At 36.8% G+C, this 26,648-nt stretch overlaps 1 protein-coding gene across 1 annotated transcript; it reads left to right on the top strand.

The window, feature by feature from the left end:
• The first annotated feature begins 18,618 nt into the window (after window positions 1-18,618).
• Window positions 18,619-25,616, top strand: LOC132299228 (eukaryotic translation initiation factor 3 subunit B-like). The gene is made up of 11 exons (XM_059795725.1): window positions 18,619-18,880; window positions 18,985-19,222; window positions 20,864-21,010; window positions 21,964-22,092; window positions 22,723-22,851; window positions 22,956-23,039; window positions 23,122-23,246; window positions 23,335-23,521; window positions 23,606-24,138; window positions 24,315-24,423; window positions 24,676-25,616. The coding sequence occupies exons 1-11, from the start codon at window positions 18,759-18,761 to the stop codon at window positions 25,021-25,023; spliced, it is 2,151 nt and encodes a 716-aa protein (XP_059651708.1). The 5' UTR covers window positions 18,619-18,758; the 3' UTR covers window positions 25,024-25,616.
• The last annotated feature ends 1,032 nt before the right edge of the window (window positions 25,617-26,648 follow it).

The raw sequence follows: 26,648 nt of genomic DNA, 5'->3' as shown, positions 1-26,648 counted from the left end.
TCCTAAAACTTTCCATATTTTTATTTTAACTTTTATCCTTTTTTTTTTTTCCTTCTTATTTCTGACATATTTTTCCTCATTTTTCATTAAGTATAAATTGCATAACTCTAGGACCAATTATGTGACAAGAAAATTTAATTGGATTAACTATATATATATTAGATCACTTTTAAAATTTTTGCCAAAGGCCTCAACTTATATTGAACAATTTTATAGAACTTTAATAGTGTTTTAGTTGATGGGGCCGGGTAGTCACAAAGTAACGAGTCCTTTGCCGGAAGTCACTATGGAAGTCAGGTCAGAACTAGATGTTCCATACGAGCCGGGGCTTCCTTTTCAAACCCACAGTCCTTTTCTCTGTGGGTGATTCTCATCACTCTCCTTTGAATTAATTATAGATTAAAAATTCATTAATATAAATTTTAAAATAATAAACATTTAGTTTTTACATAGTATAGATATTTACTTTGTAAATTTAAATTTATGAAAGGAATAAGTAATTTAAATTTACATAGTAGAGATATTTTTGTCTTTTCCTATACGATATGATTTTTCTTTTTTTTAATTCTGACGAGCTTAGCCAAATCAGATTCTACAAGTTTTTGCGTTTTTTAGTTCGAGTTGTCCATCATTACTCATACTTTAATGGTATGAAATTCTGAACCTCTAATCAGCTCATGTCTTTATTTTATTATATTTTTTTTTCAAAATGGTATTTTTTTTTCTTTTAATAAATTTATCTCATATTTAAACGAACAAAAATAATGGTTTTATTTTTTCTTCAATTTTTATAATAGGAAAAGAAGATGGCGGTAGATAATTCTTGTTCATCCTTCCCCCTCCCTCCCTTCTTTACATTTTTTTTTCCACTTCAGGACAGGGTAGTCTTCTCGTTATTTGAAAAAAAATTAAGTTATTTATTTTTGTAATTTTTCTTAAAGAATTTGATTTTAGGTAGTTTTCTTATTTTCTTATTGTATTAGTTTCCTTATTACTCATTTTTTCCTTTTTGTATTAGTTTCCTTATTATTCAGTTTTTCCTTTCAATATATATAAATACGTCTCTCTCTATCTCGCACACACTAAACTAGATGACTATTCGGTTCGCTTTTACAATCACGGTGCGTGGGGCGACGGATCTTCCGGTGGCGAACACCGCGAGGGTTTATGCTGTAGTTTCCATTGACGATGGAAAAAAGAAGAGAAAAACCAGGAGTGTGATGGACGAAAACAACGGCCCAAACCCTTTGTGGAATCACATGTCCAGATTCACAGTGACGGGTTGCGATGTGAGTTGGGCAGGTACTTTGGTGGAGATAACATTGTACAGTAATAGTGAGGGGAGCAGATCAAAGGAGAAGGACACCTACATCGGAGTGACCTATACATCGTTAGGGGCGCTTGTGGAATGACAGATTCAAGACGAAGCAGGAGGAGCAATGTAAGCTATCACTGAAGAAGGGTTGTGCTGATTCGCCCAGGGGTCACATAATGTTTAACTACAAGTTTGTGGAGGGTAGGGTCAAGGGTGGTGTCCAGCCCAAGGGTTTGTGCCACAAATTCCCCACCAATACTAATAATGTGGGTGTTAGGGTGGTTTCACGAGCAGTCGCCCTTTGTTGTGGGTGCTTCGCCGTCGGTGTGGGCGTGGGCGTGGCCTATTTGCCACCAAAAAGGGCGTGATTCTCCTATCAATTCCTTCTTCAAGTCGGTGTGGGCGCCGGCGTGGCACTATCTGCCACCAAAAAGGGCGCGATTCTACCATCAATCTCCCACCATCTTTTCTTCAAAGTGTAACTCCTAGGTAGCACTCAGTTTCTTTACTTCTTCAATAAGAATTCTTAATCTACAAGATCTCAACAATTACCATTTCTTGATTCAGAGGTACAATTCTTTAGGTAGCACTCATTTTCTTTATTTCTTTAATAAGAATTCTTGATCTACAAGATCTCAATTACCACGAGGTACAATTCTTGAAAGTGTAACGGCTAGGTAGCACTCATTTTCTTTACTTGTTCAACAAGAATTCTTGATGTACAATATCTCTAAGAATAATTATGCCTAAAAATTAAGAAAGTCAAATATAATACATATAGGGTATAAGTTAACAAAAATGAAAACTTCCTTAATGCTTTACTTCTTTGCCCTGTGATTATATACTAATGTGTGCATGGTACCAAATCATTGTCCCACAATATCTTAATCTATATAAGCTAATAAAAACGTGATTGGATTAAAAAATTCTATATTTTACGCAACTCCCTTTATGTAATTTCGTGTAATATATTTTTTATTGAAAAATTTCCCATAAAAAATCCCCATTTAAGGAGTTTCAAAATTAATTATATCCATGTTCAGAAATTTGATAACCTCCAATTTAAATAAAAAAAAAAAAAGAAGAAGATAAAAGTAGGTGAAATTAGATCACAAACCCCTTGTATTTTTTTAAAGATTTCAAGGACGCGCCACTCCAGAACAATTTTGTTATATACTCTCTCTTTCTCCAAGAGAGTTTATGGCATTTCAGAATTAATTATATCCATATTCAGAAATTTGATAACCTCCACAGGTGTTGAATATATCTCACATCACATGGCCCATATTTCTTGATCAAATGGTCAACAAACTATGCCACATCATCAACAATGGTCTACAAAGGTTGGTCAAATAGTCAACAAGCAACACCACATCAGCAACGATGGCCCACAAATCAAACCACATATCAAACCGTCAAACAACCAACAATCAAAGTTATGTCTTGAAAACCCATTACTTGGGATCCGGGGGGTTCTTGATTTGGAGGATGAAGTCTCGTAGAGAGAGATATACCATTTTGACTTCCATACAATTTAGACTCATCTTAATTAACATTGTTTTATAATATTAATGGGTCCACATATGATGTCATCGTCATCATCGAACCTCTCACTTGGCCTGTATTAATAAAATCTATTCTTAAATTCCGCCTAAAATAAATTTGGGCTCCAAGATTAAACCCAATTTCAGTTCCAATGTCCCAAATATCTAGTAAAATTTTAAAAAAGGCCTTGGGTTACTTAGGTTAGGCCCACCATGTCCCAATCCTAGCTATTCCAAACTTGATTTTATTTTAAAAAATATTAAAATCATAAAACATTTCTTGAAAAAAAACACCTTTGGTTAGATATTTTATTTATAATGACATTTTAGTCTTTTATATTGAGTGATAAATTAATTCTCAATTCTGAAGTTAGGTTCAAAGAAATCAAATGGACAAATTAGCATGATTTGATTGTTTGAAAATTGTAATAAACTTCGCCTTCTAGACACTACTATACTGGGCTTAGTCTATAAAACTTTGTTGGTATTGAAGTATTTGGATTTGATGATTGGACTTTAATTGGGCTGGGGTCATGGTAAATGTGTAGCCCATTATTTTATCGTCAGACGGAAATGAGCCCAAAAATATTTCCACAAAGCTCTAGCCCATAATTAAATATAGGCCCGGACTATGTCAACATAGTATAGCAGAAAGAAAGAAACAATAACCTTAAAAAGGAAATTTGTGAAATTAAAAATACTTTAATGGAATGAACCTCTAATCAAGCTCATGTCTTTAATTTATTTTATTTTTTCAGAATAAATTTTTTTTCTTTTAATAAATTGATCTCATATTTAAACGAACAAAAATAATGGTTTTATTTTTTCTTCAATTTTTATAATAAGAAAATAAGACGGTGATAGGTAATTCTTGTTCATCCTTCCGGCCCCCTCCCTCCCTTCTTTGCATTTTTTTTTCCACTTCAGGAATCAGGATAGTTTTCGCATTTGAAAATTTGTTAAGTTATTTATTTTTGTAATTTTTCTTAAAGAATTTGATTTTAGGTAGTTTTCTTATTTTCTGATTGTATTAGTTTCCTTATTATTCAGTTTTTCCTTTCAATATATATAAATAGTTGACACACATCAACATCATCGTCTGCACCGTAAAAACACTCTCGCACACACTAAACTAGATGATGACTATTTGGTACGCATTTACAATCATGGTGCGTGGGGCGACGGGTCTTCCGGTGGCAAACACGGCAAGGGTTTATGCTGTAGTTTCCATTGACGATGGAAAAAAGAAGAGAAAAACCAGGAGTGTGATGGACGAAAACAACGGCCCAAACCCTTTGTGGAATCACATGTCCAGATTCACAGAAACGAATTACGATGTGAGTTGGGCAGGTCCTTTGGTGGAGAGAACATTGTACAGTAGATCGGAGGAGGAGGACACCTGCATCGGAGGGGCGTATACATCCTTAGGTGCCTTGTGGAATGGCAGATTCAAGGAGCAGGAGGAGCCATTTAAGCTACACTGAAGGATGGTTGTGCTGATTCGACCAGGGGTGGTCAGATAATGTTTAACTACTCGTTTATCGAGGGTAGGGTCAAGGGTGGTGTCCAGCCCAAGGGTTGGTGCCACAAATTCCCCGCCAATAATGTGGTTTCACGAGGGATATATGCAGCCGCCCTTTGTTGTGGGTGTTTCTGTTTCTGCTTCTGCTTCTGCTTCAGCGTGGGTGTGGGCGTGGCTCCTATTTGCCACCAAAAGGGGCGTGATTCTCCTATCAATTTCCCACCATCACTTCTTGAAGTCGGTGCGGGCGTGGGCGTGGGCGTGGGCGTGGCACCTATTTGAGGCTATTTCCCACCAAAAAAGGGGTGATTCTCCTATCAGTTTCCCCCCATCTAACTCCTAGGTAGCAGTACTTCAAAGATCTCAACAATTACTTCTTGATTCAGAGGTACAATTCTTGAAAGTGTAACTGATTAGGTAGCAGTTATTTTCTTTACTTGTTCAACAAGAATTCTTGATCTACAAGATCTCAACAATTAAGAAAATAATTATGACTAAAATAAATTCTACAAAGTCAGTCAAATATAATACATATATATGGTATGGTTGACAAAAATGAAAATTTAACTTATACCTTATACTAATGTGTTGTACTAAATCATTGTCCCACGATATCTTTTGAAACGAAAAGTAACTAGACTAGAACTAGGTACATCCTACAATGACAAGAACATCTCAACTTATGCTCTTCTGACCCTACAATGACAAGAACATCGTGCATTAAACCAACCATTTTTAACTTGCTAAAGGAAGAAAGAATGACGATCCTATAAGTTAAATTTTTTTTACATTATCCTAAGTTGAATCTTAAAAACTTTGACTCATAATGCGTGCACCACGTACATATATCATCAAATAAAATATAAAAACTAAAGTTGTTTAATTGATGAATAGAGAAATGCCTTTAACGAAAGCTAAAATTTCTTCAACTCTCCATTTTTGATGTGAAATAACACATGTTAAAATCATAACAATTCAACTTAAGATAGTGTAGAGAGATTTTAACTTAGAGGATCTTAGTCTTATTTGATAACGTAAAAGTATTTGTCTTATTTTAAAAATAATAAACAGAAAAATATATTTGTTAACCTTAAACTGTTTTTAAAAAATTCAACATCGATTTCAAAATAATAATAAAAGCTTTTATGAAGTACTCAATTATTTCTTATTTATAAAGGTTTTCTAGTAACAAATTGCTACTCCAATCCAAAAAAAAAATATTCCCCCAAAGATTCTCATTGGTTAAGTAATATTTCAAGATACCTATTATGAAAACCCACCAAAAGAATGTAAGAATGAAGCTTTGAATTTATTCTCGTTCTTTGGTTTGATATACAAAGATAAGTTAACTCTTTAATATTTTGTCTCATTCATTAATGACCCACTTCCATTGGTACTATTGCCACTAATATATCGTGTATGATGTATCTATACATATACATATAGCTCATTATGTATATATGTATTTGAAAATTATACATGGAGTTTTGTTATTGTTGATCAGAGTTCTCTGGTATCCTATCTTTACAGACTTGAAGTTAACTACCTCTCTTTATGTATATATAAACACCCAACTTTCTTTACTTTCTCTGTTTTCGTTGGACTCGTAGATTCTCTAATAAGGTTGCTAACAACCTTAGCAAATGGGATGTGCTTGTTAAAAATCATTGATCTTTAGTGGAATGTATGGCCTTCTTGGTTAGTGTCAAGGATCTGAACTGGTCCCTCCTCGTATGAAACATCTTCATCAATGTCCACATCAACCCAACTCAAAATGTGAGATGAATTCAGCTCGTACTTCTGTAACATCGATACATGAAAGACATTGTGAACCCTGTCCAACTGTGGTGGCAAAACAAGTCTGCAGGCAACCTTTCCTACTCGGTCCAAAATCTTAAATGGTCCAATGAATCATGGTGACAACTTGCCACTTTTCCCAAATCTCATCAATCCTTTCCGTGGAGAAACCCGTAAAAAAACGTGGTCTCCCACCTTAAAGGATAACGGTCGTCTCCGCTTATCTGCATAGTTCTTCTGTCGGCTCTGAGTTGTAAGTAACCTCTGTCTGATCAGCTTAATCTTCTCAGTAGTCTCGAGTACTATGTCAGAAGCTAAGGCGGTGGTCTCACCCACACCTTTATCACATAACAACTAACATGTATATATACACATCTCATATACAATATATAACAAATATGAAAATAACACAAATTAGAACACAGATTAAACACAAATTATGAAAAATAATTCACCAAAATCTAAGAGATTGTGGATTAAATACCCCTACCTCAATTTAAGCCAAAACCCCCAATTTCCACCTCAAACCCTCAAAATGGGTCAAGATTTTCGGACTCCCTAGGTTGCTCAAATTCGAAATTGTTGGTACACACGTGTAGAGCTCGCCGTGCTCTCCGTTTTGCCGCAAACGGCACTTAAAATTACTAAGAAATGATGAAGCAATCAAGCCTTGACTTTGGAAAATAAAAAAAACAAAAGGCCAAGAGAGAGACACAAACTGAGACGGGAGAAAAAGAGAATGAAATTACAGAGCCAAAAAGAAAAAAACGTGATCTTATAACCACTTAAACTTTCGTGGGTCCCACATTTTTTTTTTCTTTTCTTTTATCTTTTCTTTTTGCTGTTAAAGTACACCACACACACACAAATATATACACAGACATTACACACAAGTCTAGCTTAAGGGGGGATGTTAGAAGATGAATCTAGACTTATCTAGATTCATCTAAGAAGGCCAAGTGATACTTGGGAAGTGAGAAAGAATCCTATAATAATTGCTAGTACATGGAACATTTTGGTTCATATGAAATATTTTGGTTCATTGTATGTATTAAATTCATATACTAGAAGTATCTATTGAGTAGCATAAATAGGTGAATCATGTAAGTGTTGGAGACACACAAGATATAAGAATTCAGTTATATAAAAGTGAGTGTTACTGAATTGTGTTGTAATGCCCCGTAATTTTAAAGAGTTTATTTAAATTAATTTTGTGTTAGATTAATTCTTTAATGTGTAAATTTATTCACCTTTTAATTATATATGTTAAATTATTTAATTAATTTTATTTATTTATGCATGTAATATTGATTTTATATTCTATATATTATAATGATTAGTTTAGAAATTATATTGGTTATGTTTTAGATTAATTAATATTAGTTAATTAAAGTATTTAATTTGTATTGTATAATAATAATAATAATAATAATAAATCAATGTAATGATGAAAAATTAAATCTTAGGATAGGATTTCATTCCTAGTTGAACCTTAGGACATTTTGCTTGACTTGGCTTGCTTGGCTTAAAGGTTATAGGTAGGAATGTGAGGAATGGGTGAGAATTAAATGTAAATTTAGATATTTGTATTATATATATTATATAAGTTAGTATATATATATTAGTTAGCCAACTTACCCTTAAGGCAACTCACCTAAGTAGAAAAGAAAGAATTACAGTGGGCAATTGTTGAAGAGTGAAAGGAAGAGAGAGAAAGAAGGGAGCCTGTACCGGTGTAGGCAATTTTACCCGACTACGCGCAACTGGCAGATTTATTTTAAATCCAAAAAGGCAAGTTATTATCTACTTTTCCCCTTTGAATTAATAAATTAATTGCTTAGTTTATTCTCATGCATAGAGACCAGGTTATGAGGTTAATAAATTATTAATTTTAGTTTATTAAATTAATGAAATTTTAATTATATAGGATGGTATATATTTATTTAATATCCTATGAAATTAATAATGGCTGAAAATAATTAAATAAGGCTTTAGGGATTTTTCTAGAATTTTCTAGATTTTTTCGGGGCTTTTCTGCAATTTCCGGCGAGACTCCGGCGAGTTTTCTGGCCACCGGCAGTGAGGAAGGTGACCGGAGTTATCTGGTGTGTTGCGGTGTATTGTACCAAGCATGCGCATGGATCAGCAGCCGTTAGATGGGTTGTGAATCCTTAGATTGATTCGGTGTAGCGCGGGACACCATATGATGGTGCACGTTAATCATCAGCTGTAGGATGAAAGGAGCTTAGGTGGATTGATCCGGTGTGGCGCGCATGTAGGAAAGATGATGCAGCCAACCAACCGGAGGACGCCGCGTCAGCAAGAAGCCATCAACGCGCGCGTGGAACTCCCCAGACGCGCGTGGGAGCGCGTGCGCGCGCGTGGCTGATGCCAGACGCTCGTGGAGGCGCGTGGGAGAGTGGGGAAGGTTGGGCTGCGCGTGGGGAAGCTTAGGGCGGCACGTGGGGGCGCGTGAGGGGCCCTGTCAGCTGCTGGAAATTACCAGAATACCCCTAGGGCCTGTTTTGTAAATTCCAGAACCTTAAACTTGGATTTTTAGGTACTAGGTTGGTATTTACAGGTTTAACGGGTCACGAAATTAGTATTTTAATACCCGTTAATTATTCTTATGGCCGATTAGTCTTTTCTAAGCATTTATTGGCTCGTTTACAGTACGGATATTAATGTGATTTATTTAACGACATTGTTAAATATAGATGGTGTTATTATTGTATTAAATGGTATTAATCATTGTTTTGAAATTAAATAATGCCATGGTTTTAGTCATATAAATTATCCATATTATATTATGGGATGTTTATACTGTTAATCATATATAAACCATGATTATTATGCTGTGTGCATTTCAGAGAATAAATGGACTGTTTTAATTATGTCGCATTTATTTTATATGGATATGTTGCCCTATAGAACCATGTGAGCTGGCTAATAAGTTTCGACTCATTTATACCTTATGCATTCGTTGCTATAGACAGATGTGTGGCTGTCGGGGTATGTGGTTTAATATTATTGGCATGTGTTGCCTAATTGACATGCTCAGTATGTTTAGTAATATTATTGGCATGTGTTGCCTAATTTATATGCTCAGTATATTCATCAGTACTTTGAGAGGTGTTATCACTGTGTAGTTCGTTATAGTCTGTGTTGTCAGTACCATGCACCATGTATAATAGCTGATTTCCCGGGTAGGGAAATGCGACACTTAACCACCTCGTATGAGTCTAAGTGATCACCGTCTATTCTGGTTGAGGTCATGTTATACATTGGATAGTTCCCTTAGGATGTATACAGATATAATACTCGTCCGATTCATAATGATTAATTTATTTGATTCTCTGATTTGGGTCATAGTAGAGAGGACTTGCTCATGGGGTTGACCCACCATTGTTATTATTTCAGGATACGGTCAGTACCCGTTCCAAGGTTGAGGTTAGCAGTGAAGGACCACCATCCGAACTCATCTACTCTTACGATCCAGTTCAGGGTAGAAGTTTTATGTATTACTTCAGTTTCAGTTTTTATTTACTTTTGACGTTGAACTCTCAGGTTTATATTTAGGGATCCTTGTCATAGGATTTTCAAGTTATAATGGAGTACTGTATTAAATAAAGGATGGATGGATATTGTATTGTTTAGTGTTCCTTTCCTGTCTAAATTCTTTATTTATCATCATTTTGTATTCTATGCTTGTATATTGCCAATTGTTTTTGATATCCCTCGTTTTTCGTGTATAAGCCTTATCAACTTATGCGTGAAAAATGTTGGGGGTGTCACAGTTGGTATCAGAGCATTCCAGGTTCGAGTGTCTTAGGGATCTGTGATTACTATACTTCCGCGTTGTGTATTCTGATAATTAGAGCCTAAGTATTAGGGTTCTTTGTATTCTTTTAGTCGGTCCATTATAATGTATTGACGTTAGATTTTTCTGAATTCAAAAGGAGGATGTCTCGACGTGGGACAAGGAATGTGAACCGTCATCGCAGTACTTCCCCAACTCAAAATGAGAATCAGGAATTTTCCCCTCAAGTTGCTGATATTATTGCACGAGCTGTAGCAGCAGGAGTAACATCTGCTCTACGAAACCAGCAACCTCCTCCGATAGTACCTGTTCCTGAACCAGTGGCACAGCCAATGTCATGGGACAAAACTCGTCACTCGTTTATCAGAGGGAATCCACCATCGTTTGCGGGGTCCACAGATGTCTTGTTAGCATATCAGTGGAAACAGGAGAGCGAGCGTCATCTTCGGATGGTAATCTGTACCGAAGTGCAGAAACAGATGCTAGCTACGTTTATGCTGATAGGCAATGCATTGCAGTGGTGGGAGTCTATTACTACTGTCGATGAGAGGACCAGATTGACTTATGCTGAATTTCAGACTCGCTTTGATGACAAGTATTTTCCTATGTTAGTAAGATCAGCGATGAAGACTGAATTTCTGGATCTGCAACAGGAGGATATGACTGTGGCTGAGTATGAACAGAAGTTCATTAATTTATCATTATTTGCACCAGAGGAGGTCAATACGGAAGAAAAGAAGAGAGACCGTTTTGTGAAGGGGTTGATATGGCCGATTAAAGTGGTGATCATAGGTAGTCCTGCATATACCACTTATATCCAGGTGGTTAAAGTGGTATATGCCGCTTTACAGCACTGCCAGATGAAAAGTGATTACCGGAAGTCCAAGGGAGATAAGCGGGCTAACCGAGACTACCAAACAGTGGAGAAAGGAAGTAGCAGTAGTACCAAGTCCAATGATCGGGGCAGATTTCAAGGACATCCACCTTGGAAGAAAAACAAAGGAAACCCAGATGTGCAGAGGGATGGAGTCCCTAATCAGGGTAGACAAGGTGGGGTACCTCAGACCGGACAAAAACAGTTTTCGGGAAGTCAACAGAGGAGGCAGGCAGGTCCTTTTACAGGACGTTGTTATCATTGTAGAGAGATTGGGCATCCGGCCAAGATGTGTCCCAAAGCTAAGCAGGGACAGTATGGGCAGCCGAGACCTAACCAGCCATTACCTCTACCGGCCCCACCGATGCCACGTGGGCAAGTTCAGAATTTTCCGGCACTTCCAGCACCACCATTTCCTCCGGGACAACCTCCACAGCAGTTGCATCATGGCAGAGTTTATAACTTCATGCCACATAATGCGCAGGCTCCTCAGGCAATTGAGGGTATGTTTTCTATACATGGTAGAACTGCTCGTATACTGTTTGACACTGGTGCATCACATTCTTTTGTGTCTAGATCTTTTGTTATCTTATCTGGTATGACGACTCAGTTATGTGACCAACCTCTTAATATTTATACACCATTGGGAGTTGGCGCAATTTTACGAGAGTGTAGCGGTGATATCCTTATAGATATGGGCCGGCTTCGATTTCTTGCAAATTTGTTAGTGTTAGATATGCATTCGTATGATGTTATACTTGGGATGGACTGGTTATCTCAGTACCATGCTCAGGTTAACTGTTACGAAAAGTCTATTTATTTGCTATACCAGGACAGGAGATGTATCTTCTTGTTGTACCACAACCTGATAGAGGGCCTAGCACTTATTTATTCGTTCTTGAGGAGGACTCATAGGAAGCTACTGCGGTATCTCTGGACAGTATCCCGGTAGTACAGGAATTTCAGGATGTATTCTAAGAAATTCTAGGCTTGCCACCGAGTCGAGAGATAGACTTCGTCATTGATTTAGCTCCAGGCACTACGCCTATTGCTAAGGCGCCGTACAGAATGGCACCAGTGGAGATGCGAGAGTTGAAAGATCAAATTCAGCAGTTGCTCAGCCAGGGATTTATTCGTAGGAGTACTTCACCAAGGGGAGCACCAGTACTGTTTGTCAAGAAGAAAGATGGATCTCTTCGTCTTTGTATTGATTACAAAGAACTGAACAAGGTCACTATTCGCAACAAGTACCCGTTGCCCAGAATTGATGACCTGTTTGATCAGTTGAAGGGAGCTACTTACTTCTCAAAGATCGATTTGAGGTCTGGTTATCATCAGCTACGAGTCAGAGAACAAGATGTTCCAAAGACAGCATTTCTCACAAGGTACGGATCTTATGAGTTTCGTGTTATGCCTTTCGGTTTAACGAACGCTCCAGCTGTCTTTATAGACTTGATGAATAGAGTATTCAGAGAGTACTTAGATCAGTTTGTCATTGTTTTCATTGATGATATTCTGGTTTACTCTAAGTCGGAGAAGGACCATGCCAGACATTTACGCACAGTGTTGCAGACACTTCGAGAACATCAGTTGTTTGCGAAGTTTAAGAAGTGTGAATTTTGGCAGAAAGAGGTCAAAATTTTGGGTCATGTAGTGTCAAAAGAAGGGTTAACAGTAGATCCAGCCAAGGTTGCGGCCGTTATGGAGTGGGGACAACCTACCTCACCGACAGAGATTCGCAGTTTTCTGGGATTGGCGGGGTATTATCGCAGGTTCATCCAGGGATTTTCCAAAATTGCGGGTCCACTTACTCATCTGACTAAGAAGAATGTACCATTCGTATGGGATGATTCTTGTCAGACTGCTTTTGCTGAATTGAAGAGTAAGTTAACTTCTGCACCTGTCTTAGCCACACCTCAGAGTGGAATCGAGTATTTAGTATTTACCGACGCTTCTCTGAAGGGTTTGGGTTGTGTGTTGATGCAAGAAGAGCGACCAGTTTCTTATGGGTCCAGGAAGCTTAAGCCTCATGAGCTTAATTACCCGACTCACGATCTAGAGCTCGCAACAGTGGTTTTTGCCTTGCGTATTTGGAGGCATTACCTTTTGGGGGAAACTTTTCGATTGTTTAGCGATCATAAGAGTCTACAGTATTTGTTCACACAGAGGGAACTGAATATGAGACAGCGCAGATGGTTGGAGTTCGTGAAAGACTATCACTTCTCTATTCAGTATCATCCAGGGAAAGCGAATGTTGTAGCAGACGCACTCAGCCGTCGACCCTATGTCAACCTTTCAGCTTTGTTTGCAACAGAGTGGGATACTTTGAAGACTGTTGATGAGTTAGCAGACGCTTTTATGGCATGTGTGGTAGTAACTCCTTCTATCATTCATCAGGTCATTCAAGCGCAACTCTCAGATCAACAGTGTATTGATCGGGTTTCGGAGTTAGCCTCCGGAGATATTTCTTTTTATTCTATAGGGACTGATGGAGGATTGAGGTACAAGGGACGTTTAATTGTGCCTTCAGCTGACAATTTGAGAAATGTTGTGATGAGAGAGACACACACTTCTCAGTTCTCTGTACATCCAGGGGGAGACAAGATGTATCAGGACATGAAACGCCAGTTTTGGTGGGTCGGCATGAAGAGAGATATAGCTATCTTTGTCTCTAAATGTAGCACCTGTCAGATGATTAAGATTGATCATCAGAGACCGCCAGAATCGTTACAGCCACTTCCCATACCAGAGTGGAAATGGGAAAGTATTTCCATGGACTTCATAGAGGGATTACCTACTTCACATCATAATCACAACTCTATTTGGGTCATTGTTGATAGATTGACCAAGTCCGCTCATTTTCTGCCTGTTCGTTCAAATTTTACGTCAGAACAGTATGCTAAGCTTTATATTGCAGAAATGGTGAAACTTCATGGCGTACCATTGTCCATCGTATCAGATAGAGATCCGAAGTTTGTATCAGGATTTTGGAGAAGCTTTCAGCAGACTTTGGGTACAGAACTTTATCTTAGCATTGCTTATCATCCTCAAACAGATGGACAGACTGAGCGAGTTAATCAGATTTTAGAAGACATGTTGCGGGCATGTGTTCTTGATTTTAAGGGCAATTGGGAGGAATATTTGCCACTTTCAGAGTTTGCTTATAACAATAGTTATCAGAAAACTATTGGTATGGCACCATTTGAGGCTTTGTACGGTAGACCGTGTAGGTCTCCTGTCTGTTGGCTTGGAGTTGGTGAGAACAGCTTTTTGGGTCCTGAATTTATTAAGGACATGTCAGAAAAGATCGCTATCATTAGGGATCGGATGCGTACAGCTCAAAGCAGACAGAAAAGTTATGCTGACCGTTGAACTCGTGTTTTGGAGTTTAAGGTTGGTGATCAGGTTTTGCTTAAGGTTTCTCCCATAAAGGGAGTAATGCGGTTTGGGTCAAAGGGTAAGTTATCGCCTCGTTTTGTGGGTCCTTTTATGATTACAGATCGGATCGGGGCAGTAGCTTATCGTCTGGCTCTACCAGATAATCTTCATAGGGTACATAATGTTTTTCATGTATCTATGCTGCGAAAATTTCTACGGGAAGAAGATCGATATCAACACATTGATGTGGGTGAAATTGAGTTGCAACCCGATGCAACCTATTTGGAACAACCTTACTGTATTCTCGATCGTAGGAATCAGATACTGCGCACGAAGACTATTCCATTAGTACGTGTACAGTGGAGTCATCATAGTGAGACAGAGTCTACTTGGGAACGGGCAGATATTATTCGTGCCAAGTATCCAGAGCTCTTTCATACCGGTATGTAGTGAATTTCGGGGACGAAATTCCTTTATTAGTGGGGGAGAATGTAATGCCCCGTAATTTTAAAGAGTTTATTTAAATTAATTTTGTGTTAGATTAATTCTTTAATGTGTAGATTTATTCACCTTTTAATTATATATGTTAAATTATTTAATTAATTTTATTTATTTGTGCATGTAATATTGATTTTATGTTCTATATATTATAATGATTAGTTTAGAAATTATATTGGTTATGTTTTAGATTAATTAATATTAGTTAATTAAAGTATTTATTTTGTATTGTATAATAATAATAATAATAATAATAAATCAATGTAATGATGAAAAATTAAATCTTAGGATAGGATTTCATTCCCATAGTTGAACCTTAGGACATTTTGCTTGACTTGGCTTGCTTGGCTTAAAGGTTATAGGTAGGAATGTGAGGAATGGGTGAGAATTAAATGTAAATTTAGATATTTGTATTATATATATTATATAAGTTAGTATATATATATTAGTTAGCCAACTTACCCTTAAGGCAACTCACCTAAGTAGAAAAGAAAGAATTACAGTGGGCAATTGTTGAAGAGTGAAAGGAAGAGAGAGAAAGAAAGGAGCCTGTACCGGTGTAGGCAATTTTACCCGACTACGCGCAACCGGCGGATTTATTTTAAATCCAAAAAGGCAAGTTATTATCTACTTTTCCCCTTTGAATTAATAAATTAATTGCTTAGTTTATTCTCATGCATAGAGACCAGGTTATGAGGTTAATAAATTATTAATTTTAGTTTTATTAAATTAATGAAATTTTAATTATATAGGATGGTATATATTTATTTAATATCCTATGAAATTAATAATGGCTGAAAATAATTAAATAAGGCTTTAGGGATTTTTCTAGAATTTTCTAGATTTTTCCGGGGCTTTTCTGCAGTTTCCAGCGAGACTCCGGCGAGTTTTCCGGCCACCGGCAGTGAGGAAGGTAACCGGAGTTATCTGGTGTGTTGCGGTGTATTGTACCAAGCATGCGCATGGATCAGCAGCCGTTAGATGGGTTGTGAATCCTTAGATTGATTCGATGTAGCGCGGGACACCATATGATGGTGCACGCTAATCATTAGCCGTAGGATGAAAGGAGCTTAGGTGGATTGATCCGGTGTGGCGCGCATGTAGGAAAGATGATGCAGCCAACCAATCGGAGGACGCCGCGTCAGCAAGAAGCCATCAACGCGAGCGTGGAACTCTCCAGACGCGCGTGGGAGCGCGTGCGCGCGCGTGGCTGATGCCAGACGCGCGTGGAGGCGCGTGGGAGAGTGGGGAAGGTTGGGCTGCGCGTGGGGAAGCTTAGGGCGGCACGTGGGGGCGAGTGAGGGGCCCTGTCAGCTGCTGGAAATTACCAGAATACCCCTAGGACCTGTTTTGTAAATTCTAGAACCTTAAACTTGGATTTTTAGGTACTAGGTTGGTATTTACAGGTTTAACGGGCCACGAAATTAGTATTTTAATACCCGTTAATTATTCTTATAGCCGATTAGTCTTTTCTAAGCATTTATTGGCTCGTTTACAGTACGGATATTAATGTGATTTATTTAACGACATTGTTAAATATAGATGGTGTTATTATTGTATTAAATGGTATTAATCATTGCTTTGAAATTAAATAATGCCATGGTTTTAGTCATATAAATTATCCATGTTATATTATGGGATGTTTATACTGTTAATCATATATAAATCATGATTATTATGCTGTATGCATTTCAGAGAATAAATGGACTGTTTTAATTATGTCGCATTTATTTTATATGGATATGTTGCCCTATAGAACCATGTGAGTTGGCTAATAAGTTTCGACTCATTTATACCTTATGCATTCGTTGCTATAGACAAATGTGTGGCTGTCGGGGTATGTGGTTTAATATTATTGGCATGTGTTGCCTAATTGACATGCTCAGTATGTTTAGTAATATTATTGGCATGTGTTGCCTAATTTATATGCTCAGTATATTCATTAGTACTTTGAGAGGTGTTATCACTGTGTAGTTCGTTATAGTCTGTGTTGTCAGTACCATGCACCATGTATAATAGCTGATTTCCCGGGTAGGGAAATGCGACACTTAACCACCTCGTGTGAGTCTAAGTGATCACCGTCTATTCTGGTTGAGGTCATGTTATACATTGGATAGTTCCCTGAGGATGTATACAGATATAATACTCGTCCGATTCATAATGATTAATTTACTTGATTCTCTGATTTGGGTCATAATAGAGAGGACTTGCTCGTGGGGTTGACCCACCATTGTTATTATTTCAGGATACGGTCAGTACCCGTTCCAAGGTTGAGGTTAGCAGTGAGGGACCACCATCCGAACTCATCTACTCTTACGATCCAGTTCAGGGTAGAAGTTTTATTTATTACTTCAGTTTCAGTTTTTATTTACTTTTGACGTTGAACTCTCAGGTTTATATTTAGGGATCCTTGTCATAGGATTTCCAAGTTGTAATAGAGTACTGTATTAAATAAAGGATGGATGGATGTTGTATTGTTTAGTGTTCCTTTCCTGTCTAAATTCTTTATTTATCATCATTTTGTATTCTATGCTTGTATATTGCCAATTGTTTTTGATATCCCTCGTTTTTCGTGTATAAACCTGATCAACTTATGCGTGAAAAATGTTGGGGGTGTCACATGTGTGTTTACAAATTCAGTTGAATATATGCGAGTGTATCCCATTTGTGTTCACTTGCCCACTAACTCCAGCAATTTTTTTATTAAGACCAAGCCGAGACCCAAACCAAGAAGTCTCAGTTTGACAATCGAAGCTCCGAGGAGCAACAAACCGAAACTCATAGTAGCAACATCGTTATAGTTCGGCACACACAGAGTTTCAATATCTCACTTTGGCAAAGTTTCATTCCATATCATATCTGTTTAGAGAACCCAAGTTGCAAGTTCCACAACTGGCATGTGTGGAGAGAGAAAGAAAGCAAAGGTGGATGGCGGTAGAGGGTTAGCGTGGAACCGATGGAGAACGCCGATGATAGGTTCTGTCCCCTCTGCGTTGTATGGCGATAGTGACGATCATGGACCATATTGGTGGTAATGTCTAAAATGGTAATTTTACATTGCCCGATTTTTTTAACATTATTTTATTTTGGTATTAAAGTCTTTTCACACAAATATAGGGTACGTGTTTTGTACTATATTAATAATAGAAGGATTTTTTACACTTCACCAAGAATAAATCATCTAACTTTAATTTAATTTTATATAAATAACTTGTAGCATTAAAAATATAAAAATCATAAACCTTCATGGTAAATAAGTAAATTATTTTATTTTATTTTATTTTACCTTTAAACACGTGTATCGACTCCACAATATACTTACATTCAAATGAAGAGTGCGATTCGAAAACAATACTTCAAAAATTTACCAAATATATTCATGCTAACGCCGCTATATTCTTAAGAATAGTACATAAGTAACTTTGGCTCAATTTTCTATGTATTTTGACATTTTGGTCTTTTATCTTCATTGATAAATTATTTCTCAAATTTGAAGTGTGGTTCAAAGAAATTAAATTGGGCAACGTAGACCGTTAATAATTATTTCACCTTTTTACTCGCTACTTTTGTAATAAACTTCACTAAACTCCAAAAAAGAATATATTTATATAGAAAAATTAAAAGAGATAAAGGGCAAAAAAAAGAAAATAAAAAAGATGGGGGTTTCATTGTAGCATTAGTGGTTTTGCGTTTGCCAGGGGAAAAAAAAATGAAAATTGTAGCATTAGTGGTTTTGCCAGGGAAATTTATTTTTTTTATTTTTATTTGTAGCATTAGTGGAAGAGAGAGAGGAAAAAAATAAAAAAATAAAAGAGAAGTAAAAAGAAAAGAAAAAGGTAGATAATGATCTGAGCCGTTGAAGCCTTGAAGTGTATTGAACCTTCACGAGTTATTCCCACCATAATACGTCTCTCTTCTCATCACTCTCTCTACGTTTCCTGTACTTTGTAGGAACACAATCTTCTCTCTCTAGAATCACTATACACACTCAATTCAAAACGCGCACAACGATGACGGTGGTGATGTCCATGGAGGAAATCCAAGAAACAGCCTCTAGCCGCGGAATTGATTTCTCGCAAATCAATTTGGATTCCATACACCTCCCTCTAAGAGAAGACTTCGGCATCAGAAGGTAAAACCTAAAAAAAAAACTCTAAAACTCTAATCACGCATTGGTGTATTTATATGCATTGTCTTGTGGTTGAACACTTATAGAATTTAATTTGTGATAAATAGTGATGATGAAGATCTTAACGAAAGGGATTCATTGGAATTTGATTCTGGGTTCGGTAACATAATTGTTGTGGATAATTTACCTATTGAACCTAAAGAGAAATTCGAAAAGCTTGAAGGAGTTATTCGCAAGATTTACAGCCGATATGGTGTGATTAAAGATCATGGCCTTTGGATGCCTGTTGATCCCAATACCGAGAAAACCCTAGGATTCTGCTTTCTTGAGTTTAACACTCCTCAGGTATCATTTTTCCCCTTTCTAAATGTATGCAAAAGGTTGATAGTTTGTGACTCGTATTGAATATATATTTAGTGGGTGATTTGGGGTCCCTGTAGTGTACTTGCAGTTATAGTGCAACTCATGACATGTTGTGATCTATGCATACCCACAAACATATATCTATGCACCTGAATTTTATTCTTTTTTGGGAATGTTATCTCCATTTTACAAGTTGCTGTATATAGAATTTATTGACATATTGAAAAGAGGGAGGAGGGGGGGGGGGGGGGGGGGGCCTGGAGAGGAGGAGAGAGGAAAGGTTGCTGTGGATGACCTCTTCTACCGAGATTGCTTAATTGAATTTTCTCTAGTTCAGTTAGTTAAGAGGAATATGAGCTTGGTATATAATGAGTTCCCTATTGTAGAGCTTTGGGTGACCAAATATGAACTGGTACCATAGGCACTTTTACGGCGAAAGAAGCAATCCATAGAAATATTCAGCGCTGCTCACTAAATTCTGTGGTTCACCCCTATCTCGTGAAGGGTCTTGGTGCCAAAAAAGGTCGCTTTGCATGTGCATGGATTAGGATTGTCGCGACATTAACAAGATCACAGTAAAGAATCACTATTAAATCACCACACCCAAGTTAAACTGGTGCTTGTTGTGCACCAAGAGTTGTTGAACCAGATGCTAGCACATGTTATATAGAATTGCTTGACCTTTCGGGAAAAAAAAAGAATAAAAGAAAAAAAAAAAAGGTTGCTGTGGACGACCTCTTCTACTGTTGAAGGAGATTGTTAAATTGAATTAAGTTCTCTACTTCAGTTAAGAGGAATACGAGCTTGGTATATAATGAGTTCATATTTCTAGTAATGAAGTTCAATATTTTGGTGGTCTAATTTGTTTGATCCAAGGTGTTTAGGGGTAGTCTATGATGGTGAATTTCAGTAGTGAGGCATACATTAATGCTATGTTTGGTTGGAGGGAAGGGAAAAGAGGGAGGAAGCAAGGAGGGATGAAGCATCTCTCCTTTGTATTTTTCTATCCGAGGAAGAGAGAAGGGATAATTTCCACAAATATGTAATTTCCATTTTTAACCTTCTCAAAAATTTGAAATGGGTATCTAATTTTTATATAATGAGGGTATATTGGTAAAAAGAATATAAAAACCCTCATTCCCTTCCTTCCAACCAAAAAAAAAAAAAAAGTCCCATCCATCATTTTTACTTTCCATTCCATCCAACTAAACAAAAAGTGAGACACCTTTCCATCTCTACGGATGCCTCATCCATCCCTTCCCCTCTCCTTCCATCCATTTTTCCATTCCTCCAACCAAACAGAGCATAATAGTTTCTATCATGGGGGCAATGAAGGGGCCAGATTGGCCGGTACTAATTGGTTGGCGGTCAAACTTCAGTAGTAAAACAACTTGAGACAAGATCTTTTTCCAGACATGTTTTTTTTTGGTTTAATGTTGAAATATATTGATAAATTACAATTTGAATGCTATACTCCATTCCATCATTAGATCTCAGCTTTATGATTATATTATGGCAGTTATGATCTATAGTTTTATTGTTTCTGTTTCTATGTGGGGATATTCTATTTATAAATTTTGTTGTTTACTTTTTTATTATGGTGATGTTTGGTCACTGTTGTAGGAAGCTGAGGTAGCTAGGGAGAAAACACATCTTCGCAGATTAGATAAAAAGCATATACTTGTTGCTAACACGTTTGACGATATTGAGAAGTTCATAAAAGTTCCAGATGAGTGGGGCTTTCCTGAAACAGCGCCATATACTCCTAGGGTAAGCATTCAAGATAGTGTTTCTTTGTATGTTACTTCCTGATGATGTCCTATCTTTATTATTGAGCTTCTGTTTTAGAATTTTGGATCATGACTTGCCTATCAGAAACTCAACAGCAAAATAAGCCTGAGAAGTGTTACCTGTGAGAAAAGTTAAACAGTGAGCACCTAGTATAAATAGATTGCACTTTATCAGATTGTAGTTCTTGGAACGTTCTATGTTTTTGTTAAAATCAATTTAAATTCAGTGTCTAGCATAAATCTTTCTCGTTTGATTTGAATTTGAATTTTGAATTATTTTCCTTGCGTGGTCATTTAAATTTTTTTTTAAAAACTTATCAAAAAAAAAAAAAATTATTTTCCTTGCACATTGCTATTCATGAGATGTAGAATTCATTCTGAATGCACCGCACGATAAATGCTCGGAAAAAAGATGGAAATGGTTCTATAAATCAGGATGAAATTTTTTGGTGTAATGATCATAAAGCTTTAGATATATGTATTAATGAGAAAAGCTTGACAAAGTTTGACAAAATCTCTTAGCCTCATTATACTCTTAGCTAACAACATAATTTATAATTTTATAGATGTATCCTCTCCCGCATCTTGTAGTAGGTTTTTTTTTCTATTTTTTTGTTGGGTATTAGTTTCTTATTTTGTATGCTCAATTTGTTATAATATAAACAGTTTTGAAATGAGTTAGTGGGGTATAAGAATTTTATTAGAACATGCTAGGGTGATTAAAAGAGCATGTAGAAAATAGGCTTTGAAACGTTTGATATCTCAAATGTATGAACAATGCTTTTCCATATCTTAATCCTAATTCAGTAATATTACTTAAATTTGAGATTGTTGTGGCTTTTTTTTTTTTTTTTATAACCATATTCTACTCTGTTGATCAGCTTCTGTTTAAGGCATGCTCCATTATTATTTGAAATGTTTACTGAAGTACAGGAAAATCTGCAACACTGGCTTACTGATGCAAAAGCTAGAGACCAGTTTGTTATTTGTTCTGGCTCAGACACGGAGGTTTTTTGGAATGACACAAGGCATTTGAAGGCTGAACCTGTTGACAAACATTTTGTGAGTGGACTCCAACACCACCCCCCCCCCTTCTCAGTTCTCGTTCATGACCGCAAATTTCATTAACATTACTGTTGCTCAGAGAGGGAAATTTTAAAAATCTTGCCTTTTTGGTTTGGTAACCTATTGAGTAGAGGAAGTAAAAGAAATTCAGTGATGAGGACAGGGTTCCTCCTTGGGTGTACAAAACTATCAACAACAAAGGTTGAAGTGATTTGAGGTGGTTCGGGGAGTACAACATTTGATTACAGATTACATAAAATATACAAGGGCATGATTAGCCTATCATTTTCTTCTCATCCTTTCTTCATTTCTTTATAGCCAAACGAATAAAACCTTCTAACACTTCTTTTTTCTTTTCTCCTATTTATGCTCCCTATTGTTCTTTCCTTTTCTTATCTAATTTAACTTGTATGTAATAATGCAAATTTTTATGATTCCCCTGTCTTTTGTGTGTGTCTCAACTTCCGTACTGAGTGTCTCCGATTAATGATCGAGCAGAGTGATATTGTGGTTACCACGCACTATGCTCAGTTTGTTATATATAGTTAGTTTATTTATTCTTGTAATGATTTTATATGGATATAATGATTGACAATCATTGTAACAATATGTATCTTCTCTTTGTAGTTTCGGACTGAAAGTTTTGTGCAGTGGTCACCTCTAGGGACTTACTTAGCCACAGTTCATAGGCAGGGTGTTGCCGTTTGGGGTGGTGCCATTTCCTTCAACTGCCTTATGCGATATGCACACCCCCAGGTTATTTCTGCTTTTATTCTTGCTACTCTGTCTAAGTTTTCCTTTTTTTTTTTTTAGTACTTATTTATTTATTTGATGTTTAGGTTTAGTGGTATTATCTGCAGGTAAAATTAATTGATTTCTCACCTGGTGAGAGATTTTTGGTGACTTACAGTAGCCATAAACCAAGCAATCCCCGTGAATCTCATGTGAGGTTTAAATTATCTTGCCAATTACTCTATTGTCATATTTTGTTGCCTTGGGCAACTCTAATTTGAGTTCATGATCCAGAGCGATGTGCTAAATATTTTTGACGTGAGGACTGGAAAAGTCATGGGAGAGTTCAACGGAAATGCAGACAAGTTTGCAATTGGAGGATTTGGAGCTATTACTGGTGTGTCTTGGCCTGTTTTCAGGTAACTTTTCATTACTATTTATTCATGTGAACTCTTTAAAGACTGTTGTGGTTATTGTCTCATGAATATGTTAGTTTTGATTGGCCAGATGGGGTGGTGAAAAAGACAAGTATTTTGCCGAAATTGGGAAAAATGATATTTCAGTCTATGATACGGAAACTTTTTCCAAGAAATCCGTTAAGATTGAGAATGTGATGGATCTGAGTTGGTCTCCCACCGATCCCATTGTTGCACTATTTGTTCCTGAAGTTGGTGGTGGGAATCAGCCTGCTAGGGTGAGTACAAATTTTCCAGATGCACAGGCCTTAAATTTTCTTTTGTCAATTAAAATTTAGAATAATGTTCTGCATATGTCATAGGTGAGTCTTATTCAAATCCCAAGCAAGGAGGAGTTGAGGCAGAAGAATCTCTTCAGTGTCAGTGATTGCAAAATGCATTGGCAAAGCAATGGGGACTACCTTGCTGTTAAGGTTGACCGATACACAAAGACTAAAAAGAGCACGTACACTGGCTTTGAGCTCTTCAGAATCAAAGAACGGGACATACCCATTGAAGTCTTGGAGCTTGATAATAAAACTGACAAGATTATTGCATTTGCTTGGGAACCAAAGGGCCACAGATTTGCAGTTATCCATGGCAATAGCCCAAGGCCCGACATAAGCTTCTATTCGATGCAAAGCACTCATAACACAGGCAGAGTTTTAAAGCTCACAACTCTCGAAGGGAAACAGGCAGATGCTCTCTACTGGTCACCAGCTGGCCGCTTCATTATACTGGCAGGGTTGAAGGGTTTTAATGGACAGTTGGAGTTTTACAATGTTGACGAGCTTGAGACCATGGCAACAACTGAGCATTTCATGGCAACAGAAATTGAATGGGATCCAACTGGAAGGTAATTTTGAGAGAATTTCAGGTAGCATTAGCATAGTACCGGATCAAGCCTCTATTAAACGTGACTGTTCTCTATTAGAGATACTGAATCATTTGTTTTTATCTTGTATAAACTTAGTTGTGATATTTGTAGAAATTAATGGATCTTTCTATTCTGATAATTGCATCCATTTGCAGGTATGTTGCCACTTCAGTTACATCGGTTCATGAGATGGAAAATGGGTTCAATATATGGTCTTTCAATGGCAAGCTACTGTATCGGATGTTCAGGGATCATTTCTTTCAGGTCAGATCATATCTAGTTCTGTAATATTCTTTTTTCTTTGGTGGTAAATTAATTGGTTAGTAGGTATTTAAATAATTTCTAGTTTTTCCAAACTAACAATGCCATTACAGCAACTACTCAGCAACAATCCACAGCTATTTCTATACCGTTGATGTTTACATTGTTATCTTTGAGTAAATATTTTGTGTGAATATCTATGATTTGGAAACAGTTTGCATTGGGTTTTTATTTTTTTCCTGGTGGTTGTAACAGTTTTCATGGCGGCCGAGGCCACCATCCTTCTTAAGCCCTGAGAAAGAGGAAGAGATTGCAAAGAACCTGAAGAAGTATAGTAAGAAGTATGAGGCAGATGATGAAGATGTATCAATGCAATTGAGTGAGCAGGATCGCGAGAAGCGGAAGATGTTGAAAGATGAATGGGATAGGTGGGTCAACGAGTGGAAACAACTGCATGATGAAGAGAGATTGGAGAGGCAGAGGCTGAGGGACGAGGAAACCAGTGATGAAAAAGAGGTTTATGAGACTAAAGAAATTGAAGTTGAGGAGTTGTTGGATGTTTCAGAGGAGGAGGTTCTATCCTTGGACTTTGGGGAGGGGTGACTGTTGTTTAGTGAAATATTATTGAGATGTGATTCAAAAGATTTTTTTTTTTTGTTTTTTGGTTTGAACGTTGAAGCAAACACACACCTACTCTATATTATTGCCCCCACCCCACCTCGCTCAAACACAACATTCCTGTTTATACCATCATTTAGGCTAGAGCTTATACCATGGTCTGCATCTTGAGTACAGTTTTCCCTCGTCTTCTTGCCAATCAAATTTTAACTCAAACCCATCTCTGATTCTTTTTTTCGAAATTGGACCATCTCTGATTCTTCTTTACAGCAAGAACTGTGTTTGACAGAATGTGCACATTATTGAAGGTTCTTGGTCATCTGCACAAGGATGAAGGTCTCGGATTCACTCGTTCCTAGAGAGGGAAAGATTACTTTTTCAAAGACCTCAAATTGAAGTCATTCTCTTTTTAAAAGTTTTTTATTTTTTGTTTTATTTAATTTACTATCTGGCAGTTAGTTATTCAGTTAAGCACCAATTATTATTATTATTTTTTTATCTAAACACATTTTGTATGGTCCTTAAAATGACCCTAACCCTAGCTCACAAACAACTTCTTCCTCTTCTTGTTGTCAAAAGGTAAAGCTTCAGAATGTTTGATTGATGGATAAAGAGCGGACTAGACTATGTTGTAACAAGTTTAGAGTAGATTGTTCAATTTCAGCTTTTGAAAAATTAACCATTTAACAATATGACTATAGATTTATTTATTTCACAAGCAATCCAAATGAATGGAGTGTCTTTATAAAATTAAATGAATTTTAGGATCTCAACTATGTTTCTTTAGCCATTAGTTGACAAGAATGGAATTCATGACCCCCAATCTGATTTAAAGATGCTTGATTGCCTAACCAATCTGATTTTAACGTGATAAACTCCAATAATTGTTCCTAAATTTCACGTGATCTATTATTTGTGTGTGTCAGGTGGGTTCCTATTTAATCCATAGATGAAAACAAAAACAAAATTTAATTCGAAATCTGGACCAACTCCATATTAAGGGCCCATGTATTATGAAATTATTTTTTAGATATTGATATTTAAATTTGAGCTAATATCATGTTTAGACTGATATTAGTTTAGAATAGTTTATAACATATCATATTTTTTGGTCCGAATTCATATCACTAGATTGGTGATATTGTGTATTTTGATATTGTAGCAGGGGAATTAAAGCAAATATCCAAATTTTTCAAAACAGATTTTGGTTATCAAATATGATTTTGATTTCTATCCAAAATACTTCTACAACAAAACAATTGTATTTTAGTATTAACTGAAAACATAATGCCTAAAACACATCGCATGCCAAATGGATCCTAATCTGTTAGATTATTTTAGATGAGGTACGGACATGTTAATATGCCCTAATTAATGTTCCCTTGTTCACAATATAGACGTCCCAACAAGTTCACTCGAGCGGCCCAATCACATAATCCCATCAACTTCACTCGAGCGGCCCAATCACAAATATCACAATCAAATTTGTTAGGGGGTGGTCTGAGATCGATTTTGAAGGACCAACTAACTAAATTTTCATCGAAGTGTAGTTGGGATGTTCTAATTTTGAGGCTATGAATCAACCATATTGTCGGCTCATCAATGTCTCA

The sequence above is a fragment of the Cornus florida genome, unplaced genomic scaffold (assembly GCF_030987335.1).
Source record: "Cornus florida cultivar Cherokee Brave unplaced genomic scaffold, ASM3098733v1 CherokeeBrave_3.0.0_Hap2_Chr03, whole genome shotgun sequence".
Classification (NCBI taxonomy): Eukaryota; Viridiplantae; Streptophyta; class Magnoliopsida; order Cornales; family Cornaceae; genus Cornus; species Cornus florida.
The sequence above is the reverse complement of the archived record's forward strand: the minus strand, read 5'-3'. Positions and strand labels throughout refer to the sequence as shown.

Coding starts and splice junctions, on each gene's coding strand:
- LOC132299228 (XM_059795725.1), top strand. CDS start 18,759: ATGACGGTGGTGATGTCCATGGAGGAAATCCAAGAAACAGCCTCTAGC. Junction 21,011..21,963: donor CAGCGCCATATACTCCTAGG/GTAAGCATTCAA, acceptor ACTGAAGTACAG/GAAAATCTGCAACACTGGCT. Junction 22,852..22,955: donor TGCGATATGCACACCCCCAG/GTTATTTCTGCT, acceptor TATTATCTGCAG/GTAAAATTAATTGATTTCTC.